This window comes from Urocitellus parryii, chromosome 1 (genome assembly GCF_045843805.1).
Source record: "Urocitellus parryii isolate mUroPar1 chromosome 1, mUroPar1.hap1, whole genome shotgun sequence".
Lineage (NCBI taxonomy): Eukaryota > Metazoa > Chordata > Mammalia > Rodentia > Sciuridae > Urocitellus > Urocitellus parryii.
The window spans coordinates 38,747,210-38,773,699 of record NC_135531.1 but is presented as its reverse complement, the minus strand read 5'-3'; the positions used below and the strand labels follow the sequence as shown (position 1 = coordinate 38,773,699).

General features: G+C 34.9%; 1 protein-coding gene across 2 annotated transcripts in view; it reads left to right on the top strand.

Moving 5' to 3' along the window:
• Positions 1-26,084, top strand: part of Emb (embigin) — a 55,615-nt gene extending 29,531 nt beyond the window's left edge. Inside the window, exons 3-10 of one of the 2 annotated variants that reach the window (XM_077800226.1) lie at positions 12-278; positions 1,131-1,320; positions 1,553-1,641; positions 13,360-13,487; positions 15,919-16,198; positions 16,996-17,029; positions 19,692-19,746; positions 20,295-26,084. In XM_077800226.1, coding sequence (XP_077656352.1) covers positions 12-278; positions 1,131-1,320; positions 1,553-1,641; positions 13,360-13,487; positions 15,919-16,198; positions 16,996-17,029; positions 19,692-19,746; positions 20,295-20,312 — 1,061 coding nt within the window. In that variant the 3' untranslated portion in view covers positions 20,313-26,084. The remainder of the gene's footprint in view (positions 1-11; positions 279-1,130; positions 1,321-1,552; positions 1,642-13,359; positions 13,488-15,918; positions 16,199-16,995; positions 17,030-19,691; positions 19,747-20,294) is intronic. The other variant, XM_026385969.2, reaches the window with a different exon arrangement.
• Positions 26,085-26,490: the final 406 nt, after the last annotated feature.

The following is a 26,490-nucleotide window of genomic DNA, read 5'->3' as shown; positions in this document are numbered from 1 at the left end:
ATGTCTTCCAGTCTCATCCATACACCATCTTGACAAAGAAAGGAGAGGGGCGAAGGGCTACTTATGGACAAAAACAACAACAACAACAACAAAAACAACAACAACAACAAAAAAAAAAACAAACCAGATTTCTTCTTGGAAAGATAAGCCAGCCCATAGGAGAAAAGATAGCAGACATGATGTTTTTATGGCAGTGTCCGTTCAGATGTGGAATGGAGACTTCTCTAGTGATGAGAATTATCTTCCTTGTTTGCTTCTGGGGAGGGGATTTATGACAAGTGAGTTCTTCTGAGTGCTTTTTGGAGGCTCTGTGTTTAGTCAGATAAAAGATTTCAGGAACTCAATGCCTGCTGCTTAAAATAATTTTTATACTTTATTAGCATATCCTGGACTCCTTTCATATATGTAGGTGTGTACATATGTGTATATACAAAATAATTTTTATACTTATTGGCATATCCTGAACTCCTTTCTTAGATGTAGGTGTGTACATATGTGTATATACAGATGTTATGACTGTTATCAATTCATAATATATTATGAATTGATACTGATGTTTGGAATTCAGTTAAAATTTAGAACTATAGGATGCCTATGTAAATTCTCTTTTTTTTAGATTTACAGGTTCTTAAGAATACCAGGAATGACAGAATATAGCATCTCAGTCCAATCCACACTACACACAAAGCATTCTTGCGACATGTTCCAACACTATGTTTATTGAAAAGATTTGAAATAGGCCCTCTAGTCTCAACCCACAAGTGTGGGTTGGTGTTTACAGTTATACTGTTCCCACACTTTCAAGAGCATATGGAGTATATTTTTTAGTACTCTCTTCCCTATATCCTACTTAGCTATCATGATTTCAAGAGATAAATATCACAGATTTATGCTTTTGTGATTCTGTTAATGTTGTATCAAAACTTTTCTTCAGCTGTGCCTGTGAAGGAGAATAAGAAAAGTAACCAGATCTATGTTGACAGAGGAATAATTCTTCAAATAAATGGATGGAATGTTGAGAAACTGTTCATATAGCACCATTGAAAATTTAGAAAAGGTTTTATATATTGGATTTCCCTGTAAATGTAACTTTTAAAACTTTTTTTTTTTTTGTCTTTCATGACTTACAGACAAGTCCAGTATGCTAGTAGAAAAAAATATCACATTAGAAAAGCCTTCTAATATGGAACTCACATGCCAGTTCACAACATCTGGAGATTTGAATTCAATAAACATTACTTGGAGAAAAGGTGATGAGCTACTTGAGAATAATAATTATCTCATTAATGCATCAGGAAACACCCTGTATACCCAATACACGTGAGTATACAAGATTTTCAACCTACGTTGATAGCCAGAATTGGTTTTATCCTAAATATTTTTACTGACAATAAAAATTCCTTTGCAGTTAATGAATGTTAAGCTAATATTCTAATTTGCATGTTTACAGAATTATTTCTGTTTTTAAATTTTGATTAATTGTTAAGTCTTCATTTTCATTAAGAAGTATTTGAAGAACTAAGCCTGGATTAATAATTTAAATTACCTTTAGGTTCACCATCATTAATAGCAAACAAATGGGAAGTTATTCTTGTTTCTTTGAAGAGGAAAAGGAACAAAAGGGAACATTTAATATCAAAGGTCAGTATTAATAACTTGAGAAATAATAACTTCAGCATTATGTTCTTAAATTTTTAAGTCCCTGATTTTAATTATTATTGTAATAATACACACAGTGAAGTTGGGGAAAAAAAATTACATGCTTTCCATTGACTCACAAAGGTGACCTTGAAAATGGTCTTGATTTCCTAATCCACTCCCCTCTCTGCTTCCATCTCTTAGTTTAAATACAGGTTTTACTTCCAAAGGCCAGCCTGCCAGGTTTTCATAAATCATATTAGTCTCTTAATTTATTTATTAATTCAGCCCTCTAAATTTAGAGCTTTTATAATAGTCCTCCAGATTTCTGAGTTACTGTGCTCTCCCAGATTAGGAGAATATGGTTTGGTGTACTACATCACTGACTCCAGGCCTTGTTATTTTAGAGTTCTATAAAATTTAAAAATAGTATGGAGATGCACAAAGGGTTGAGTACATTTTATATCATCACGTATGGCCGTTTAAAAATACAGCCACGCATCCCTTAACAGCAGGATACAGTCTGAGAAATGTGTCATCAGGTGCTTTCCTGTGGGAAACATACAGAGCACTTACAGAAACCTTGATTGTTGGCCTGCGACACACCTGTGCTCTGTAGTGGAGCTTGTGGCTCTTAGGTTAGGACTCTGGAGAGTGCGTTACTGCACTGAACACTGTTTGCCATTGTAACCAGTGGTAAGAATTTGTGTATCTAAACATGTAACAGGTACAGTAGATACAGTATGAAAGATACAAAGTGGTATGCCTTTGTGGGGTGCTCCCGTGAATGGAACCTGAAGGATTGGGAGTCGCCCTGGGTGAGTCAGTGAGTGGGTGGTGAATATGGGTCAAGGCCTGGGGCTTAATTGTCTACCACTGTAGACTTTGTAAACCCTGCACACTTAGGCTACACTAAATTTATAAATGAAAATTTCTTTAATAATAAGTCATCTTTAGCTTACTGTAACTTTTTACTTTATAAATTTTAAACTTTTTAAAAACTTTTTTGACTTTTCTAATAGGCTAAAAAACAAACATTATATAGCTATGCAAAATTATTTTCTCCATGTCCTTATTCTGCAAACCTTTGTTTTTATTAAAGAGTTTTTTTTTTTAAACTTTGTAAATGTTTTTGTTTAAAGCGAAGACACAAACACACATGTGAGTCTAGACCTGCACAGAGTCAGACTCATGTCCCTGTCCTCACCGCCACCTCTTGTCCCATGGACAGTCTTTAGGGGCAGCAACACACAAGGAGCTGTCATCTCTCTGATAACAAGTTCTCTTTCTGGAACATTCTTGAAGGACCTGCGTGAGGCTCTCTTCAGAAGACCTATTCAGAAATCTGTTCAGAGTGGTTTGCTTGATTTGTTTCATCGGATTTGTCATAGATTTGCTTTTAAGCAGATGATGCACCATGAATCTTCCTCCCTTAATGAAAACCTTGCTGTGTCCGGGTCCATGCTTATAAATTTTTTAAAGAGCTTTAGTATTCCACTTCTGCTGAACACTTCACTTTGACTTTTCATGGGAATTTTCCCTTCTCTCCTGCAGTTTCCTTTTCTCTTGCCTCTTCCTCAGTTACTCACTCACTAGGTAATAGGAATTTTTCAGCTCCCTTATAATCTCCTGGGACCACCACTGTATATGGATTTATTGTTGACTGAAATGTCATTATGTGCCACATGACTATTCAAACCCCACAATATAATCTACAGTTCTTCCTCATAGAAATAAGCAAATTGGTATATTTACTATTACTTTACAAAGTCACAATCTCTATTATCCAACTCAAATAGTCCCATAATAAAGACAAATTGTTTGAGTTGGGTAATTATCTTTATGAACATTCCAATGTTTTGTGGTAGATTAAGGAAGTATAGTGTTCATGCTGGTATTGGAGAAATATAGCCTGTTGAAAACTGTAGGGTTCTGCTACACATTAATCTTCCAGAGAACTGGAAAACTCTTCTCCTTTTTCCAAAAACTTTATTCTAACAGAATACTGATCCTACCCTAAAGGCCCTGGCAGTAGCAGAATAACCTGCTTCTTTATTTCCACGATTGAAGGTGGTTCATTCCCACGTCTCCCCCTGTGCCCTCTCTGCACTGGGACTCTCCCCCTTTGCATGTTTTGTAAATGTTCCAATTTAGTAAAGATAACAAGTCCTTGGTCTTTCTAAAGGCAGAAATTGGCTTTTTCCTTTGATTATTTTGATCATGTATATTCTTTCTTAATCTTCTTTTTTCTGTTGACTAATTTAACTTAGTGGAGGAGTGGATGGACCACATGCATTTCCTTACTGTGTCCTTTTCCTCTCTTCTTTTCCCTGTCTTGTCCTCCCTTTCATTCTCCTCTTTGCTCCTTTTCTCCTTTTCTTTTCTATTACCTTTTCCTTTCTTTCTTTCCTTTTTCCTCCCCCCTTCACTATTCCTAATAAGTGAAAAAGTATTAAACACACACATGCATATATACACACAAAATACCAATGATCACATTTTATTGAGTGTCCTTTAAATATGTAAAGAAGGCCTATAGGTCTTTGCTCACCAAATCTCATGACTTAAGTGCTCCCAGGAAATTCAACTTTAAATGCTGTGTGTGTGTGTGTGTGTGTGTGTGTGAGTGTGTGTTTAATACTTTTTCACTTATTAGTGAAAATTAGTATGTGGTGTGTCTCCTCTCTGTCCTCTACATTGCATTGTTTTCTGGAAATACAGACTTATCATGCCTGATCAAAGTTTAAGTATTGACTGTACAACATTTTTTTTTTCCTTATTAGCCCTCATCATAAATCAATCAATTTACTATATATGACCATTCTTGGCTCTACTGTGAATATTACTGGAAGCATTTTACTTTTCAAAAATATCAATTTCATGCCAAATATTCTTAGGGAAGGCCTCTGGATTCCTCAACTCTTTTGACATTATTAAGCTGACGTTGACCAATATAGGGATGAGCTTTTAAATCAAGTCTTTCAGGCATGCAAAGAAACCACTGAATATTTGCGTTTTCCTCTTGTTTTTTTAATTTGTGTGAAGCAATTTAGTTCAAATTCTTGTTTATTTTTGTGATATTGGGGATTGAGCCCAGGGCCTCATGCCTGCCTAGGCAAGCACTCTACCACTGAGCAGCATCACCAGCCTATTTATATCAAGACAGTATTTTGCTAAGTTTCTCAGGCTGGCTCAAACTTGCAATCCTCCTGCCTCAGCTTCCTGAGTAGACGAAATTACAGACAGGCACCCCTGTGTCCAGATAACTTGTTTGGTTTTAATTGCTGCTTCGCAGTAATATAACATTTAAGTACATACTATATCCTGAAGGTTTTTATGAAATTAATAAGTTGAGTCCTTCCAGATCTTCCTTGGTAAAAATAATAATTCATTTAGGTTGAATATTGTTTGGAGAAATAATTTCATTTATGTAGAATTTAAAGATATCAACACAATAATTAATGTTATAGTTATTCTTTTATTAGGTCTGTAAAGCTTGTGGAGTGTTGTATATTATATTTTTATAATTGTCTGTTACAGTTTGGATGTGAGGTGGCCCCCAAAAGCTCACGTGTGAGACAACATAAGAAGGTTCTGAGGAGAAATGATTGGGTTGTAAGAGTCTTAACCCAATCAGTGAATTAATCCCCTGATAGGGATTAACTGAGTGTTGACTAAAGTGGTAGGGTGTCACTGGAGGAGATGGGGATTGAGGCATGGCTTGGAGTATATATTTGTATCTGGAGAGTGGAGTCTCTTTCTCTGCTTCCTGATCACTGTGATGTGAGCTGCTTCCCTCCGCCACCCTCTCCTGCCATGATGTTCAGCCTCACCTCGAGCCTTAAGGAATGGAGCCAGCCTTCTAAGGACTAAAACCTCTGAAACTGTGAGCCTTCAAAAAAGGAACTCGTTTTCCTCTATAGTTGTTCTGGTCAGATCATTTAGTCACAGCAGGGAAAAGCTGACTAAAACACTGTCCTATTATATTTTCTCTACATGGTTTGCTTATGGTTTTTCCTAAGAAGAATTTTCTTTTCTTAGCAGCACTAGAGTTGAATGTGCATGAAAAGCCTGTTTTATCCACTATTTTAAAATTAGCCAAAATAATTTTTTTTTGGGGGGGGGTCATAGACCACATGAGTCAACTATAGCTCGAGCCTGAGCCCTTAGAAAAAAATCATCTTCAAAGTCCCTGCTTCTGTCTTTACAGGAGCCAGTTGATTTATTGCTACAAGGGTATAACAAGGCTTCAACATTACGGATTAGTACAAGGCAAACACCCCCCCCCCCCCCCCCCCCCCCCGCTGACTTTGTGTGTTTGGCTGTGGATGCCAGAACCTGCAAGACAGCAAAAGTGCACTTCGGAAGCTTCTAGCTGCTGATGATTATTTTTCATCCAAGAAAGATGAGAGATGAGAGTTCTTCAGTAGTGGGTCAAATATCCTTAGTTGCTGAAAATTTCCATAATATGAATCAATATTAAAAATCTCTGTAGAAAGGATGCAAAAATTAAATTGGTTACAAATGAGAACTTTTTGGAACTCATGGGGAGATTTTGATAGGACCAAATGCTATGAGACTTGTCATGACTCAGCCATCTGTCCTCTCTGGGAAGTATCCAAGAAGTAAAAGTGTGGAAAAGTAGCATCATAGAAGCAGCTAGGACTTTAGTCCTCAGTCTTCATGCTGAAGTCCACTTAGCTCTCCTTGACCCTATGGAAGAATCTTTGTCCTAATGTGATAGCATCTAAATGTCCTTAAACCAACTGTGACATTTAAGCTAATCTATTCTAGTCCATTGATATGCAAATGCAGATCTCCAACCTTCTAGCTCCAGAGAGCTACTTTTCCACTGGCTAGATTCGAACCCATCTTCCTAGACAGTATCCTAAATCAGCCATTTCACTACCTTCAAACCTGATTATTCCAACCCCAAGGCTCTCATGTGTCCTACTTTACCCAGAGTTTAAAAAATCAGCAAGGCACATTAGAATACTGTCACACTGTCCTTATATTAATAAATATTTCCAAACATAAGTAGTGGCCCAGAACAAATTGTGACCACCCTCCCTCCCCAATAGTTCAAACAAATTAATGTTCTCTAAATAAGGTACATTGTATCATTCAAGCCCACACTGCTGTTATTACCCATATAAAGCAGAGCAGAGGAATGGTCAATGTGAACTTGGGCATTAGTCCAGGAGACAGTTAAGGAAACAGAGGAGATAAAAAAAGAAAACAGAATTTTGTTTCATCTTCTCCTTGTCATCACTCGGTCATTATCATTTGTTTGTAGTGTACAGCTTAATCCCAACATTTAATTGGGATGGTTAGTAGCACAGCCATGTGATCCTAACCTGGATCTTATATAATACCCAAGTATTTCCTAGAAAACCCCTTTCAGCTGCCAGATATGTGTCCCAAGCATGTGCCTCATGGAGACTTGCTGAAAAATAGTATTCCATGTTTTCCTCCCAGTGTTACCTTTTCCCACTTTTGATTTTTAACCTGTGGGAAATTTTCAATATTTTGATTATATTTCAATACATTTTCTGTTAAAGCATGACCTAATCTATGGAAGGAAACATACTGAAATTGAGAAATAGCATATCTGAAAGATCACCAATCTAGGAAAGCAGAAACTCTGGCCTTGACCAATGCCCAGCACAACCATTTGCAAAGTCTGCACTTCTAAACAGTGTTTGTGCTAAGGTGATCCTAATCTGGCCAAAGACCAGTGCTTCATGAATACACTTTGTACCTCTCCCACACAAGTCAAGCAGTGTGGCTCTGCTCCATCTGAGGATGGAGGGAACCTTGTGTCTTTTTTGGGGGGACGGGGGTGCTAGGGATTGAATCAGGGCCTTATGCTTGTGAGGCAAAGATCTTTAGTGGAGGATCCCACTGCAGGTCTTTAGTTGACACCTGTTCTAGAGTAGGGTTGATCTTTTCAAGTGAGACATTAATTTTCAAATGCTTCAGTGTTTTAATACTTCACCTAATCTGTAAGTGTGATTAGAAAGTAGTATTGAGTTGATAGACTGATAGTGCTCTGTTAGGGTATTCAGGAAAAAAATTAGCCCTGAACTGATCCGGTTACTCCTCCTCACAGCAAAATGTCAGCTGTGGAAATACACACAGAAAGGGGAACCAAGATGGATTATTACTGGCCCACCAGCTAGGTGTTACTAGCCTTTAAGCCAAAGTAAACTAGTCTATCCCTTCATAACCCAAACTCAGTTTGGTACTACTTATTCTACAGAAGAAGATAATTCACCTGCAACCAGGAAAAATAACTGATGAGCATGGGGCTGAATTGTTTCTGCTTCCAAATTCCCAGTTATAGGAAATAGGGCCTAATTAATGCCCTATAATATGAGGAGAGCCTCCCTCTTTAGGGCTGGAAAGCAAGAAGGCTGAACAAGAGGAAGGAGTTGATAACAGAGGTTAGCATGGACCTCAGACTGTAGAGCATTGCCAGCCTTCTCTAACCACAGCCTTAAAATATCTAGTGCAAAAATTGGTTCTGCCCTAAGGAAAATAATAGAGAACAAAATGTTCCATGATTCAGCCGATTTGAGCCTTTAACATTTAATCATTTTCTCTTTCTCAAGAACTTAAAATATACTTGTTATATTAATATTAAGACAGATGGTCCCCTTATTCTCTTGGATCCTAGAGTTGCTTCCAATTTCTTATATTGGTTACTTTCCTCCATGTCTGTGCTATCTCTGAAGTGGTAGCTGCACACTAAGAAAATTAAATGAAAACTAAGAAAATAGCCTTAGCTAATAGGGCAAAACACCTATGTGAGAGAGAACCTTTCCTCCATTTAAATAAGCTAGACTGTAATTGTCTTTTTATTAAAAAAATTAGTTCTTGGTTGTTTCAAAGTATTTTTTCTGCCTTTTCTCATTAAAACTAGTTTGTTGGGAATGGGCTATTTCCTTTTTAATTCTTATATTTTATATCATGTATGCTTTCTGCTTCACATACTACATAGGTCTTTTTAGCCAGTTTGATTTTGTATTATCTGTAAGGTGCAGTAACTGGGCACCCTCACTTAAATTGTACTGATTTGTTTGAATTATAATGCTTATGCAAACACAATAATGTTTAAAATTTTTTATTTCTACATTATAATTGTACATAATAGTGGGATCCATTGTGACATATTTGTACATGCACATAAAATTTGGTCAGTTTCATTCCCCATTGCCTCTCTTTCCCTCCCCTCCTCACTACCCCTTGTCTTCTTCCCCTACTCTCCCAGTCTTCCTTCTGTCTTCATGAGATCCATGCCCTCTTCTCCCCCTTTCTCCATTTTACCTTCTCCATATAGTCTGGCCTATTTTTCTTAATATAATGCTGTCATGTTCTATCCATTTTCTTGCAAATGACACAATTTCTTCTTTATAACTGAATGAAACTCCATTGCAAACACAATGATCTTATTTAGCTGCTTTAGCCAACCACTTGAATGTGTGGTTAAAGCAGTAGGATTCACTGAAGGTTGCTTTTTTTTTTTTAAGTTGATTATCTTTAGTTATACATAACATTAGGATTCATTTTGATATATTTTTAAAAGCATGAAATATAATTTGCTCTAATTCAGTCCCCAGTACTTACTTCCTCTTTCCCTCCTTTCTTCCCTCTCCTGTTCTCCTCCTTCTACTCTACTGATCTTCCTGCTTTTTTTTTTTTTTTTTAGTGTCTTGTGAATGTAATGATGGTGAGATTCACTGTGGTATATCATATATGTGTGCATAAGAAGGTTAGGTCAGATTCATTCCACTGCTTTCCCTATCTCATCCCTCCTTCCTTCCCCTTCATCTACTCCATTGATCATTCTTCTATTTTGTATTCTCCCTCCTCCCAATTTTAGATTCCTTCCGAACATCAAAGAAAACATCCTACCTTTGACTTTTTGTGACTGGCTTATTTCACTTAGCATGATAGTCTGCAGTTCCATCCATTTATTGACAAACACCGTAATTTCATTCTTCTTTATGGCAGAGTCATACTCCTGTGTGTGTGTGTGTATGTGTGTGTGTGTGTGTGTATCACATTTTCTTTATCCATTTATCTGTTGGATATATATGTGTGTGTGTGTGTGTGTGTGTGTGTGTGTGTATCACATTTTCTTTATTCTTTCATCTGTTGTAGGGCACGTAGGTTGGCTCCATATGTTGGCTGTTGTGAATTGTGCTGCAATAAACATTGATGTGGCTGTGTCACTGAAGTATGCTATATCTTTTGGATGTATACCAAGGAGTGGAATAGCTGGGTCATATGGTGGTTCCATTCCTAATTTTTGTTTTTGAGGAATCTCTACTTTCCAGAATGATTGCACTAATTTGCAGTCCCACCAGCAATGTGTGAATGTGCCTTTTTCCTCACATCCTAATCAACATTTATTGTTACTTGTATTCTAGGTAATTGCCATTCTGACTGGAGTGAGACGAAATCTCAGAGTAGTTTTAATTTGCATTTCTCTAATTTCTAGAGACGTTGAATATTTTTTTCATGTATTTGTCAACCATTTGTATAGCTTTTGATTAGTGTCTGTTCAGTTCTTTTACCAATTTATTGATTGGGTTATTTGTTTTTTGGTGTTAGTTTTTTTGAATTCTTTGTATATCCTGGATATTAATGCTCTATGTGAGGATCAGGTGGCAAAGATTTTCTACCTTTCTGTAGTGATAGTTACATTTGGGGATGGACTGGGACCATATCTACATAATTATCATCTCAGATTGACCCTTGTTTTTTACTTATTTATCTCCTACTTTTTGTCATTTTACTTGTTTCATAAAGGACTCAGTTTAGCATCTTTTTCTCATTCCCATGGTTCTGAGATGTGTTCAGTTAATTTCCAGGTTTTCTTTCTCTCTCTCTCTCTCTCTCTTTTTCCTGGGTTTTATTTCTTTTCTGATTCACAGGGCTAGCTGGCCTAGAAATAATTTTTCCACATAAAAAAATTGATCCTATTAATTCGGCCAATGAACAGGACATAGAAGGGCTGTGGGCATTGCAGATTATAAAACAACTTAATTAAGAAAGCAGTAGCAGTGTATAATCTTAATAAAATTTTTAATTTTATGGTGTTTCCCATGCACCAAGGACATTATGTTTTCTTGTTTAATCTTTATTGTAATATCGCAGGATGGGGATGATCTACCCTTAGCCTTAAAGCTGGTACCACTAAAACTGTAGTCCTAAGTCAAGTATCTCCTACACCCAAATCTTGTCTTTGTGACATTGTGTTGACTTCTGATCTTTGAACTTAACCTCATGCTCCCTAGCTTGATGGTGACAGGGAGTTCCAGTTAGTCTTTCAAAAGGAATGCCAAGAAGATCTTTGGTGAGATTAGCCACCAAGCTTCTTCTGGCTGGGATGACTGTAGTGAGCAGCACCTTGAGTGAGCTATATGCTCTCGACTTTCCTGTAATGTGCTTCTTCAGAAGCACCCGAGTAATTCCTCTATAGATGCCCAAAGATTATTAGGGGATGATTGCAAATTCTGACTGGTACTTCACATCTTTGGTTTATGTAAAATTGTTGCCTATTCAGTTGAATCAAAACATGTTTAGTTGGCTATTAAAAGTATGGGATCCTCTGATTTATAGATTTCTTCGTCATCTCTGCTAGGATTACCAAAGCATTTATTCCTTCGGGGTGACATACCCTCCTTTTATGTGCACCTCTTTATTATTAACAGTGTCTCATTCAGTACTCTGCTGCTCAGCAGTCCCAATGAAGAGGGGATATGTTTAATTATATTGGAGACAATGATGTAGGCACATTTTAAACAGTAAGGAATACAAGGTGGCTTGCTCACTTGCCATTGTAACGTTAATCACTGAAGGACAGAACCCATGAAGAAACCTTGCTCTCCAACCAACCCTTGTCTAGGGCTACACAATTTAGAATTTTTTCCCAGTCATTACCAATTATTTTCCTTTTGCTCATCGTTAAAATTTATACCTCCAGCAAATACTTGCACAATTATCTTTGGGTAATAGGAAGGAACTCAGGAGTACTTGAAAAATATATTTAATCTTATATTTAACTTTAGCAATTAAAATTGATCTTCCCACTTTCTACTGTGTCCCTCTCAAATATAAAATCTAAAAAAATAGAATAATGAGTAAAATTTTTAAAATACCTATGAAATTTGACAACATAGTATAAAAAATTTAGACAGTCATAATTTTATCCATTCTTCCCCTGCTAGTAAACTAAACAAATAAACACAAGTGAAAAAAACAAAATAAATAATGTGCTAAAGTTAGTAAAAGGAAAAAAAAAACAAGAAAGAAATCAAAAAGAGTAATCATCATTGATCAGTTGACATCCCTAGATTAAGTGTTCATTCTAGATACATCCTTTTGAGGTCAATCAGAGGAACTGATTTCTTCGTGTAGGCTTGAGTTTTTATTGTATTACTTGTATTCTTTTTTAAAATTTTCTTCACCAAATTGTTTGTATCCTAAAACCTAATTTTTAATTGTTCAAATCTTAAAACCTAATTATTGCTATAATGACATCTATGTTAAACTTACCTAAGAAATTTGTCATCGTATACATTAGCATATATATTTTTAAAAAGTCACATGAAGTGTTTTTCAATTTAACCTTTTTTCTTACACTGTTCTTTTTTCTTAATTTATTATTATTAATTTTTAATGTTTCGACCCTTTCTAACTCTTTGCTGGCTTCTAATAAATCTGTTATTTATTTATTTATTTATATTTGTTATTTTTAGATGTACATGACAGTAGAGTGTATTTTGATGTTTTATACATACATGGAGTATAACTTATTCTTAATTAGGATCCCATTCTTGTGGTTGTACACAATGTGGATTTTCACTAGTCATGTATTCATATATGAACATAGGTTTTATACTACTGTCTTTCCTATTCCCATCCTCCTTCCCTTCCCTTCAGTCCCCTTTGTCTAATCCTGTGAACTTCTATTCTTCCCCCGACCCCACCCCTTATTGTATGTTAGCATGCACATATCATAGAGAACACTCAGCCTTTAGATTTTTGGGACTGACTTATTGCACTTAGCATGATAGCCTCCAGTTCCATTCGTGGTAAATCTATATCAACCAACAATTTTCAATCTGGTAATTTTCTTTTTATTCAAATGCCTTCAAAAAGCAAAACTTTGAAGAAAATAATTGCTCTATGGTGACATATAGGTAGGAATAATAAACTTGGAAATATGGAGCTTCTTTCTCTTTTTTGGTACCAGGGATTGAACCCAGGGGTGCTTTGCCACCTACCTATATTCCCAGGCCTTTTAATTTTTTTTTTTTTAATTTTCATACAAGGTCTCACTAAGTTGCAAGGCTGGCCTTGAGTTTGTGGTTCTCTTGCCCTACCTCCAGAGTTGCTGGGATTACAGGTGTTTGTCACAGTTTATTGCAGTGCTATAATTGTTATTAGGTTCAATCAAAGAAGGGCTTTCTTCCCTTTCTACTTTGGAGACAATTATATTGCAGCTGTCTAGCTATTAGTATTTTTACTACTATTAACTATACCCTAGTGACTATTAATTTGTTTCAATTCACATATAACTCAAACAATATAAAGAAAATCAAATCACATATTGTTGAGAAAATTAAAGGAGAAAATGTCTTAAAATTTAAGACATTTCTTTTACTTGAACAGTTTCAGTATGTACATTTTTTTCTAAATCTCTCTTAGTTCCTGAGCTTCATGGAAAACACAAGCCATTGATCACGTATGTGGGAGATTCTACTGTCCTGGTGTGTAAATGTGAACATTGTTTTCCTACAAATTGGACATGGTACCGTAGTAATGGGAGTGTACAGGTAAGAGCTTGCTTCTTTGATTTGAAGAAAGCAACAACACCAACAAAACCCGTTTAGTTTATAGATAACAAGATTATAATAGACTCAAAATGCCTACTATGTTTATTTTTTTGGTATGTACTCATAATGAAAGAACAGTGATAAATGGAGTTGTCTTTTGGTGTTTCAGCATATTGCATTGTACATATGAAAATATCTTAGTTTCGTTAGCTTGTACTTTAATTTTTTTTTTAGGTTTAGCAATTTATTTAAATTCTTCAAAAGGAAGTTAGATTTCATTTATAGTTAACCACTTTAGAAATAAACTCATCAAAAGAGATTCTTTCCCTAACCTTCCATGAAAGTAACTGGGAAAAAAAACTCCTTCATTTCCCATTTCTGTCTTATGAAGAATCTGTGATAGAATGTAACATAAGACTCCATTTAAGAAAAATAATGAAAATTTGGTAACAAACTTAGGTTCTATCTGTAAGTGCTATATGCTTTTTTTTGACCTTCCAGTCACTGGATGGGAGCCAAACACTGTACTTTAATTTTCATTTATTTAAGGGAAATGACTATTCAAAGAGCTGATATGAAGGAAAGAAAAAAGGATTCAATAAATCAATTTTGGTTTCTTCCTCCCACATAGCCTCAAATGGCTAGAAGACTTCAGGGACATCCTTCTCTAGCCCTGCTGCTAATGATCATTGAAATTAAAGCTCTGTTAAAGGCAGGCTATAATTCTTGAAGAAGCATGTGCATCAGAATAGATTTTATAATGAAATATTAAATTCCTTCTGGGACAAAATTGGTGACTTATAGACAGCTGAAGGATGACAGAGGGAGAACTTGGAAAGCAGGAGTGACTGATTCCGTGGTAACATTGGCTTAAGTTTTCAAACAATAGCTCCAGGTTGTGCAGACTTACCCAATTAATACTTTTCTTTGTCATGTTACTGATGATTAGGAAAGGTGTATGCAAATATTAAAAAAATAAATTTGTAAAGCTAAATCAAGTGTTTGAAATACACAACCTGATTTATATGTGCATATATGATATCAAACAGCAGCCTAAATTGAATCATATATATTTTTCTTTCCTTCTCCTCTTCCCTGCCCTTTGTCCCTTTTCTCCATTCTGTTGATTTCCCTGTGATCCCTCCGCCATCTTTCCTTTCCTTTTTCTTCTCTAGCTTCCACATGTGAAAGAAAATATATGATCTTAAACCTTCTGAGTTTGGCTTATTTTGCTGAACATAATATCCTCTTGTTCCATCCATTTTCCTGCAAATGACATATTTTCATTTCTCTTTATTACTGAACAAAACTCCCTAAATAAATTATATTAAACTTTTAGAATGTCATTTTACATATATATACCTGTGCTTCTGTCCATTTGTTAGGCAAATTATTCTCTTAAGTTGACTCTGAGCATGGGTCATAATAAATGTGAGAAAAGTGCAGGGAAGAAGGTCCAGGTCAAAACTTTTAAGTCAAGTATTTTTCTAAAATGTAACCAACCATCTGCATCAGAATCAGCTGGACTTATTTTAAATGCAAGACTTTGACTTTTCATCTCTGACTCTGGGAGGGGGCATTTGTCCTAAACATCCCTGGCAGTGCCGTGTACATTGAGTCAGGTCACTACAATGTTTTTGACCAACAAGAAACTCACAGAGAGTTCTTCCTCAGGTAACCTCTGAGAATATTTTTATGCAGAGTAACATTTATTGAACAGTGAGACCAGGGAAGACATCAGATGGGCCTAGGAATAAAATCTGATTTAAATTGATTAAATATAGCAGCTTCCAAATAGTTTAGTATGACTGTTATGAGCCTGGCAAAAACCTAGAGAATCTCAGAAGCCATTTTGCCTGTGAGACAGAATTTGGGATGTGAAGGATAAGAAGGGATACAAGCCCCTGAAGATAGCAAATCTCTTTTTCCATTGCTTTTGTATCAGCTTGGAAGGCCTGAAGATTGCATCTTCAGTTCCAGTGTGGAGAGCTCCCATTGTCAGGGTTAGTGGTCGACTTCATGGGAGTGATCAGAAATAGTGGGTAGCTTCAGGGTTGGGAGTTGTTTCACTGTACTTGTGCTTGTGAAGAGCTGGTCAGTCTTGGAATGTTAAACCCAGATGGCTGGAATTCTTCTGTTTTTTATTCTCATATAATATTCACCCATGATGATCTATTCACTTTTTTAAAACATTCAGTGCTAAATTCTTATCACAGAGAATATTTATTCCTTGATTTGCTACCTGGAAAATGAAACTCTGATAAGATTTAATTCTGTTGTATATAAGGTCTCACAAATTTTAGTATGCCTTTTTTTCCAGGAAGCAGTTTTCTTGGCATTACGTGATAACTTTGCTCAAAATTAGATCATATAGGACATGTGTCTTTTATGTGATATGATAGCATTGGATTTTAACATTTCCTTACATTAGGTTCCTGTTGATGTTCACATGAATGATAAATATGTTATCAATGGAAAACATGCTAATGAAACAAGGCTCAAGATAATGCATCTTTCGGAGGAAGATGGCGGATCCTACTGGTGCCATGCAATATTCCAGCTGGGCGAGAGTGAGGAACACATTGAACTTGTTGTGCTGAGCTTTTTGGTGCCCCTCAAACCCTTTCTTGCAATCATTGCTGAAGTTATCCTTTTAGTGGCTTTTATTCTGCTTTGTGAAATGTACACGCAAAAGAAAAAGAAGCACCCAGGTAGGATTTATTTTTTCATTGTTACTTATTTATGATATCACTTACTTATGATATGTACTATGACTTAATATTTCACAGTGACTTTGAAGTATTGTGAAAGAATCCCGTTTTATTATTTGCAGCAGTATTTATATTAACAACAAGGGAGATATTGAGCTGTGAGCCTATATTGATGGTCTTCCTGTTTCAACTTGCTTAAAAATATTAGTAATAAATTAACTTTTTCCTTTTGATGCTACTGATACCTGAGCACTAATGAGGGGATATGACAGTTGACATTGCAATATTAGAAAAATCTGTCTTTGCTTAATATAGAAGATCTTAAAGACAGTTTTTTTTTTCACTTGGATAATTCATTTTAAAATATTTTTATCAAATATTCTGGAATTTTCTTAAAAGACATTGTCTTATCAGTGTCTTATTGTTGTAGCCTGTGCCTGATAGGATATGGGTTGAGAAACCAATGGTCCCTTGAAAGAATCTACTAAACATTCTGTATTCTTTTCTGATTTTGTATTGAATTTTTAATAACTTAAATAGTGGCAGATAATCAATCATATATTTGAAAATCCCAGGCTTTTCTTGGTCAGAAATGGAGATGAAGTCTGTAGATAAAGAGGAAGGCAAGCAGGAGCACCTGCGTTGGTGCTTCTGGTCTAGATAATGTATTTTAGCTTCATTCCAAACAGGAAGAGCAGCACTGGGCATTCTTAGCTTGGGAGGGGGGTTAAATTGAACATGTATGTTTCATTAAAAATAGTAAACCTTTCTTCTCATGTTCTTCTTTTGTTACACAGAGGAAGGGAAAGAATTTGAACAAATTGAACAGCTGTAAGTATTACTTTTTACAGATTAATTTTTTGCTTCAGTTAAATACAGATAAATATGGAACTGAATGAACTATTTACAGTCAGGAACACAAAAAGCACCAGAATATATGATATGCATGTTATTTTCTGAACATGTCCATGAGGTAGTGAAGATTGGCATCTGGAGTCCTCTGCCTGTGTTAGAGTTCCCATCTAGGGCTGAGGCTGTAGCTCAGATGCAGAGTTATGTGTGAAGCACTGTGTTTGAGTCTTAGCACTGCATAAAAATAAACAAAATAGAGGCATTCTGTCCATTTATAACTACAAAACAAGATTAAAAACAATAAAAACTACAGAATAATTCCCCTGTATCACTTACTACCCACACTTCTCTGTGCTTCAGTTTTCTCCTTTACAGAATGGGTTCATAGTAGAATTTATCACTTAAACCTATTGGATTAAATAATAAATGTAAAAATGCTCAGCATAAACTTTGATGCATCAGTGTTCAATGACCACAGGGGAATATTATTTGCTTAAATGGTTCTCATTCTTGACTACATAGTCAGATACAGTGACTCAGACCTTGCTGGATCCCCCAGACCGGAACCTCTGGGATTGGGTCTGGGCATTTGTATTTCTTGAAAACATCTACCAGTAGTTCTGATTGTCAGATTGAAAATCACTGGTTTGTAATTCTATTAGTGATTATTCTTGAGAGAATACAAATTTTGTCATGAATTCTTCTACAACCCTTTTTAGAGTAGAACATGAGGAAGGTTGGGAATAAAATAGATGGGAATATAATTTGGTATGGGGAAGGTGGAAATGAAGTATGAAGTATGAAGGCCCGTGACAGAGGTGCCCAAGATGGGGATTAAAGTCTGAGTAACAGAGCCAAGGGCCACAGACTGAGAATGTGAGACTATTGCAGATGAAAAAACCTGAGAAGTGGGAGATCTGGACAACTGTCACCAACACAAAATGACACTGGAAGTTTATCCTTATTAGCCTTTAGGTGTCCTGGGGTGTGAGTCTGCAGCCACCTGAAAGAACAGTATTGGGCCAGACAGTTGTCTTGCAGCAATTCACAGACATTCAAACAGGCATTTTGACTCAGTTCACAAATAGCAGGTAAAAAAAAAAAAAAAAAAAAAAAAGAGAGGGAGAGATCAAGAGGTGAGCTTCCAAGAAAAGGCTTTGTATTGGACTCTGACATTCTCCCAGTTGGTAGGCAATCACACTTCTTCCAAGGCAGTCTGCTGTCTTCCTGGAAAACTTGGGCAGTTTGTTTATTGTGACCTGAACTTTGAATTTTTCTGATTCCCATGTATTGGACCTCTTTCTTATTCTTAGAATCTTAAATATGCAACAGCTGTTCACATACTGGAAGACAAGCATAACCTTGCCTTGCTTCTTCTGTTCCCCTGGTTCAGCCTCCACAGAGTCCCTGACCATTCCTGTGAGGTCACAAGTAGAGGCTGCATTCTAGTTTGTGCAAGACATACTAAGAAGCAGGTTGCCTGAACAGTGTGGAATGGACTGTCAGTTCTGTATAATTTCATGGTCATTTATGCAGCCTCCCCTATTCAGTATTTTTTTCCCTTAGGATATCTTAGAGACAATATCAAACTGATTCAATCTATAATACAAAGAATGAATTTTATATTTTTTTGAGAACTGGGGTAGTGCACATGATTTTCTTCGTCCTTCACTGTACCACAGAAATCATTGAAAATGTCTCAATTTTTTAGGTTATCTCAGTAAAAGATTAGTACAGGGAGTGAGGACACTCTAAGTTCATTTGGACCAACCCAACCTTGTACCCTGTAACAATGTTCTTTTAGATGTTTTTGTTAGAGATAATGTTGGGAGGCAGAAAATATTTTTATGTATTATACACAAAATATATTTTACATATAACATTTATATATGTACTTAGATTCCCCATGATTATAGGAGTTTCTTGATGAAAAAGATCTAAAAATATAATACTAAACACAATAACATCAAAACAAGCTAGTTACTGCAAATAGTTCAATAAGGAGATTGTGCTTTTATCGCTCTACTTGGGTGTATAATCTACTCAGTTCCACCTACCACCATCCACACACTCCAATTTTGACATTATTGATTGGGTGGTTGAATTTATTGCTTAGTGGCAGTAGTTTAATGAGCTCAAGCCTGCACAGATCTCCAAGGACATTCACAATGCACAACAGTTACCTAGTTTAATCATTCTTAAGAATCTGAAGCCTACATTTATACTCTTGTTCTGATGTACATTGGGTAAAGAACCATGTTTGACCTCTAATGCAATGTGTAATAAACATCAAAGCATGACACCTGTGTGACGCAACCTAGTTGAGCTCCTTATTGGCTATTATCTTGCATGATTCCAAACAATGCCTAAGTTATGGTTATATGCCCAAATCCCATTCGTACTCTTCCCTTTGCATAGAACAAACCTGCTTTTATCATCGACATCAAGGCAACAACCCTTCTCCAAGCAGTGACACAAAAATAAAAATCAACATTAAGAATAAAAAAATTTTAGAAAAATGCATTCTGTCTGCATTGGCATTTTCCATTTTATCCTGATTGCCATGATGTAAATGGTATATACTGACTTAATTTTATGCATTGTAAACATATGATGATTTCCCTTTTTGTTTTCCTCACAGGAAATCAGATGATAGCAATGGTATAGAAAATAATGCCCCAAGACACAGAAAAATTGTAAGTTACTTCCAAATGATCACTGAGCTACAAGGCAAAATCCAATATACACAGGCTATTAATCCAGTTTCTTTTGAGTTTCAAAACAGACATAGTAATTGACAGTGTGCTTGAATATGCTTGTTATACTATTATAGAAGAAGATATATAGTTATATAAAAATTAATAGCATCCTTCTCCCCACCAGAAAATAGGCAGCAACCAATCTAAAAGTAAATCAATTGCACTCTCTATGTATTGTTTTGTTTTTTTTTTTATCACCTTGGGCTAGTTTCTTTTACAATTTTTCACATAACATTTTCTTTCTCTCAAGTTTTCTGTATTATTCTATCATTTTATTTTCATATATTCCCATATATTTAGTGCTGTGAATTAATTCATAATTGCTGATTTTTTATTGAGTTAAAATTTTCTTAATTCATCAACAGCAGAGCTCCTCACTTTCGTAGTAGGTTACCCCTGTTTCCCAGTACTTTTGTTTTGCTAAAGTAATAGTTATTATAGAATAATGAGGACATTAATTATGTTTTATTATTTTTTTAATGCAGGAATCTGGGAACCAATAAATGGAAAGATCATGTCAGGGGTCATGGGAAGATGTGTGCAGAGTTTGTATTTCATCTTGGTTTATCCTTTCTTTTAAGACCATCAGAGTTTTTATTTTTTTAAAAGATAAAAAGTTTATGCAACACACAAAGTAGTAGCTTCATAAACAAAATGTGCTATCTAATATCTAAAGATATATTTTTATTTTGTTATTGTTTTTATGTTAAAGAAAGGTAAATTGTTTCAAACATGTTCTATGAGTTGTAATCCAAGATAATGAATTACATCCTGGTCCATAACCGACACACAGAACAGTCACCAGCAAAATCAGTTAATAGTTTATTGAACAAATCTCACTTAAGACCTGTTTAAAACCAAAGAATTTATTAAAGAGAAAGCCTTTGCCATTTGTCTAAAAAAGTTATTTTTTCCCCAAATCTTTCTCTGTATGTGAAGTATTTGTAACAATTTTGATGTAAAGTTCTTCCTTCTGTGATACTGTAAAATAATGTGTCTTCTTTGGAAATGAATACTTTGTGCTTTTGCTAATGATGGTTATCCTACAATTTGTAGAAGAAATATATACTTTTAATCCACAAATGATGGTTTAAAGCAAGGAAATAAAACCATTTGCTTGTCCCAAAGTGTTGTCACTACAAAAGCAAATCCTCCTAATCTTAATCCGCTCATTTCCATTGCTTTCCTACACCAAACCAAAGATCTGCTTAGTCTTTATAAGTAGAATCCCCTTCTCCCCCCCATGGGATTTGAACTTTTTCAGGTACACCTCCTGGTGTTCATGTTTTAAGTTGCAGAACTATATAGTCATAATGCAACACTGTGACTATCTGTAATTCATCTGTGGTTCATGATTTCCTAGTATCTTTTATTTGTTATGTAGTTTCTTAGAATTTATGACTGGTTAAATATATAAAAATACACAATTGATGCTTTATGATAGTAATTCCTTAGACTGAAATCTGAAAGTACTAAAGTACTTCTATGTTGTTGCAAATGCCTTAGACTTATCTTGAAAAAATAGTTTCTATTGCACATATAACTGAAGTATTCTCTAAGGTCGCTATTAACTAAATGAAATGAAATCTAAACAGATAGGAAAAGTGATCAATGGCTTTAAATGAAATATGGAAATTATGCCTCATACTAGATTGGTTGCTCTTGATACTTAAGGGCCTGGGGTCCTGCTGCTTATCGGGCAACAGGGTTAAGAACAATTAGAAGCAAAGAGGGAAGAGCTTGGGACTATGTTAAAAATTCACATTTCTTGGTGATTAAAGGATTAAAACTTGGGGGAAAATTCAGTGATTTGAAAATAAATATTTTATAGAAACTTGCACCATGCATATTGGTTAAGAAAATAATAAGATTCTAATAGTGAAAATTATATGGTATCTTACCTAATGTTTATCAATATTAATAGCATAAGTAATACACATAAAGTAAGTACTTGGAAACTGCTCATTACTTTATTGCTGCAGCAGTGCAGTCTTTTGTCATAAAACATGTTGAGTAGACATATAAATTTTATCAAACTGGAATACACTGCTTTATGGCCAAATTAATTTTATTGGTCTTAGAGCCATTCATTTGTTTTGATTTAATTCATTATTAATTTGAAAAAATTATCTTGGGTGATATGATGGCAGTTAGTTTAATCCAAATAACTTGAATTCAGTGAAAAATTAATCAAAACTATTATTTGAGTAAGTCCAATTCAAATTGGTATACCTGTGACTAGCTGTGTACAACACCAAATCAGTGTAGCTCTTTTGCATATACATGCTTCTATTTTGACACCACCAACTGTTTAGGTTAAAATAGATTTCAAGAAAAAAAAATGAAAATTGGTGCCCTAAGGTTAAATGATCTTGAAACATTTATCTAGGAAATTGAAATTTTAAGTGGCATTGCTTTTAAGTGGCAATGCTTACCATTTACTTTTTCTAGCAAAGACAAGTTATTTTAATAACTTTAGGCAGAAAAGGTACTCCAACATTTAAGTTGATGTTTGGCTTTTCAGAGTCTCTCTGGAGGGCTCTGGAAAATTGCTTTAGCACTGTTTATTAAAAATGAAATGATTCCATTACCTCACCTCTTGGAAAAGATAAATGGAATAAATAAGAACGTCCAATTGTCAATGGACTACAGATACTAAGCAGAAGAAAAGCTGAAGCAGAGAAACCACTCCAGCTTTATATGTTAGACACCTAGGGAAATTTTGTGATTCTTTCCAGCTCATGGGGATTTTCAGAATAATAAGTGGATTTAATGATGTCATAGAATTCCCAGATATTTTCACATACAGTTTATATGAAAATGTATATCTTTTCCTTTTGCAGTCTGTTTTCCCTAGCATTTCTTATGTAGGCCCAATTCTAAAATTGACTGTGCTCCTTTCTTCTCCTTTACTTATGGGTCATGAATCTCCATTTCTTTTACCTTAATACCTCATTAATCCATCCCATTGCCTCCCCCTTCCCACCTTCACCAGCTGATTTTTGTTCCCCAGTCTCATCTTCTATCAACCCATCTTTTGTGCTGCTGCTTGATCCTCTTTCTTAAATACAAATCTCACTTTTGAACTTCACCTGATAGGTTCCAGGCCAAATTGCTACAGGCTCACCATTGCCGTTTCTTAATATTGCAGTTCACCAAATTGCTGATCTCTCTCCAATGTCTTGAAGTAGCTTTTATACATTGAGATTGAGCCCAGAATGCTCTCCCTGATGTCTTTCCCCAATCCACTAGCTCAAGACTACCTGTCGTAATTTTGTGCTGATCTTATGACTTTGGGTAGTTCTCATTCCCAGTGAGACACGTACTATCTTAGGTGCACAAACTTCTCTGCATTTATTGCCCTGTATTATAAAATATATTTGCTGGACTCTTTCCTGGATTTTGCCTTTTATTTTTATACCCTGTATCTACCACAATGAACATATATTAAAGATGTCATCAAAATGTGTTTTGAATGGATAAATTTCTTAATAAAAATCAAGTTTGGGGCTGGGCTTGTGGCTTAGTGGTAGAGCACTTGCCAGGCACATGTGAGACACTGGGTTTGATCCTCAGCCCCACAAAAATAAATAAATAAAGGCATTGTGTCCATCTATAACTAAAAAAAAAATCAACTTTTGTAAATTTGTGCTTATTTTAGAGAAACAATTTAAATGGTGACAAATCAGAATTTAAAAAATATTTTAACAGGGGAAAACAATCATATAACTTGCCTAAACTATTATACAGAAAGTATTGTTTTTAACTTAAGTTCCTATTGTCCTCCATGTTTCATGGACAGCACACAGGTAAGCCCATTTTTTCTTTTATTTTGTAAGTTAATGTGTAGACTTTAAATAAAAGAATTTCAGTAATTGTATTCTTTTGTATGGTTCCCTAGAGAGTTGATAGTTGTGTCCACTTCACTAATCTCATTCCACTGTCCCCGTCCTGACAGTGTCTTCTGATACCTTATTCTCAGAATTCACTTCAGACTTTAATTTTAAAAGAAACAGTTTTTTAAAAAAACATTTTAATTTGGATACTTGAAAGCATACCTTTCATCAAATCATCAAAAGGAAAAAATTGTCAGTTCTGCTTGCTTATGCACTGGGTCCTTATCTTTGAGGCACTTAAATAGGTTTATGCAAAATGATTTACTGAGTATCTGCTCTACTTCTTGGTAGGAAAATGAATCTTCTGTAACTGAACAAATCTATCCACAGAATTGGGGACTTACTTCACATAAGCGATGCTCAACTTTAGATAGGAATGACTTCAAGAATGTGTTCCAGTATTAATTAAAAGACAGTGACCTACTTGTTGGTGCTCTGAATAAATATTTATGAAGTGAATGAGAAATAGAGGAATGATTCAATTATTTTGGAATCTTAAATCATACATATTTATACATGTCTACTTTGATTTTGATTAACTTATCCTATCCTTATTTTTATCCTATCCTTATTATTATCCTATCCTATCCTTATTTTGATTAATTTATCCTATTATACAGAAAAAGAAAACTGGCACTATGTGCACTTCTTTCATTCCACACTTAGAGATGTCTTTGCACTCCATCTGGAAAGTCAGTTATATGCCTTGTTGCCAACTGAGTTCTTCATTAAGGAATATTACATTATTTAATAACAACAACTGACATTTATTGAGTGCATAGTGTGTGATAGGCACCATGCAAAATGCTTTGGAATATTTTATATCATTTAATCTCCACATCATCCTATGTCATTAAACAGTTATTTCCTGCTATTTTATATTTATAGATGAGGGAACTTAGGCTCAGAGAGATGGAGTAAGTGCCTCAAGTCATCCTGCCTGTCATGTTTAGAATTGGGACTGAAATCCCAAGTGCTTCAGAAGCCTTGGCTTTGTCTACCTTGTGGAGCAACTCTACCTGCTAGTTACACACTTCTTAGAAAATAAGGTTATTATGTATTATCTTTCTGTGATTTTTGAAATTCACTCTTCTGGCTGGCCAATTATATCATAAGTTCCATAATCTTTCTCTCAAGATTTAGGGAACCCATGCTTTGGCATTCTGTGTCTCTCCATTGGTGCTGGGGAATCAAAATACCTTAATTTGTTTTAACACTTTTTCTAATTCTACTTGTGAGTGGTGAGTGTGACCATAAAATTTTTCACAACACTGAAAATGAAAGAAGATGTTAATTATAAAATCACCAAGACAAAAGACAGAAAATGAACCTGGTGGTCACACTTTTAGCCTACAGGAAGGAACTGAGTATTTTATGGATGTTCTACCATAGACACAGTGGTAACATCTGCAGCAAGTTTGAATGATTAACAGAAATTAACTTTCAGAGGATAGCCAATTAGGTAATGCTGAAAATAGTCATTTTTAATAAATGTCAGATGAATGTCACTGTGGAGAAGTGCCTATAGTGAGACCATCTACTAAGCTTAAAGTTTCATTAATACTTTGTGCAAGTATGTGATATGACTCAGATTTATTGGCATTAAAAGTATGATTCACAAGTTAAAAGAGAAAATGGCAAATAAAATCTTGTTTTTTGCTAGCTTATGGGATGAACTGGACAGTTATTTGGATATGTGTATCCTCTGATTAATTCATCATTATAATAATGTCTGGGGTTCTAGGTGAATCAGGCATGCCCCGTTATGCCTTTATTACAATATTTTCCTGTGAATAGCATTGTCAAAATTTCTTTTAATTCCACGACTAACCTATAACATCTATATTTCTTACTCTTTCATTACCCCATGGGAAAATGTGAGGGAAGCCTGTTTAGAGTACTGGTTAAAATTTACATATTATTTTGGTGTGTTATCTAATATGTTTTAAAATGTTGTTCATGAAAATTAATTTTGCTATGCAATTTTTAATTTAATTCAGAAAATTATTTATCACAAATTATTTTTTCTAAACTTTCATAAATAAATGAAAATATTAGATTTATTACATATGTAATTAACTGTAATATTATTTAATGCTGTAAAATGAATAGCACAAAATATGATTATATTAACTGTTTTTGTACCTTTCAAGTTAAAATTTGACCATAAACTTTAATCTTATTTAAGTCAAGGACCATTGACTTATTATGACATATTTCCTAATAATTGTAATGATTTCTTTTATTAGCCCATGTGTAAATTCTCATCAGTGCCTTTCTGTATTGTGTAAATAGTACAGAAAATATGTGTATAAGAATATTGTAAAAATCTTTGTGTTGCATTTGCATAACCCAGCATGTATCTAATATACAATTAAACTCAATGAAATAAATTTTGTGAATTAAAAATTTAAATATTGGAAATATAGTTTCAAATTTTACATTGTTAGTAATGATCTATAAGTGAATGTTAATAGAAAACATTTGTTTTCTTTGTATGTACTCATAAGAAACTTGAAGTTTTATTAGACAATTTATCTTTCTCAAGCCTAACACAAAAGTTCACCAAAGCTGAAACTCTGCTTTTTTTTAATTGTATTTATTTATTTTTGTAGTTGTAGATGGACAGCATGCCTTTATTTTATTTGTTTATTTTTTATGTGGTGCTAAGGATCAAACCCACTGCCTTACAGGTGTTAGGCAAGTACTTCGCTGCTGAGCTGCAGCCCCAGCCCCTGAAACTGCATTTTGTTTGACACATCAAATTGAAAGCTAGTCAGAAAGC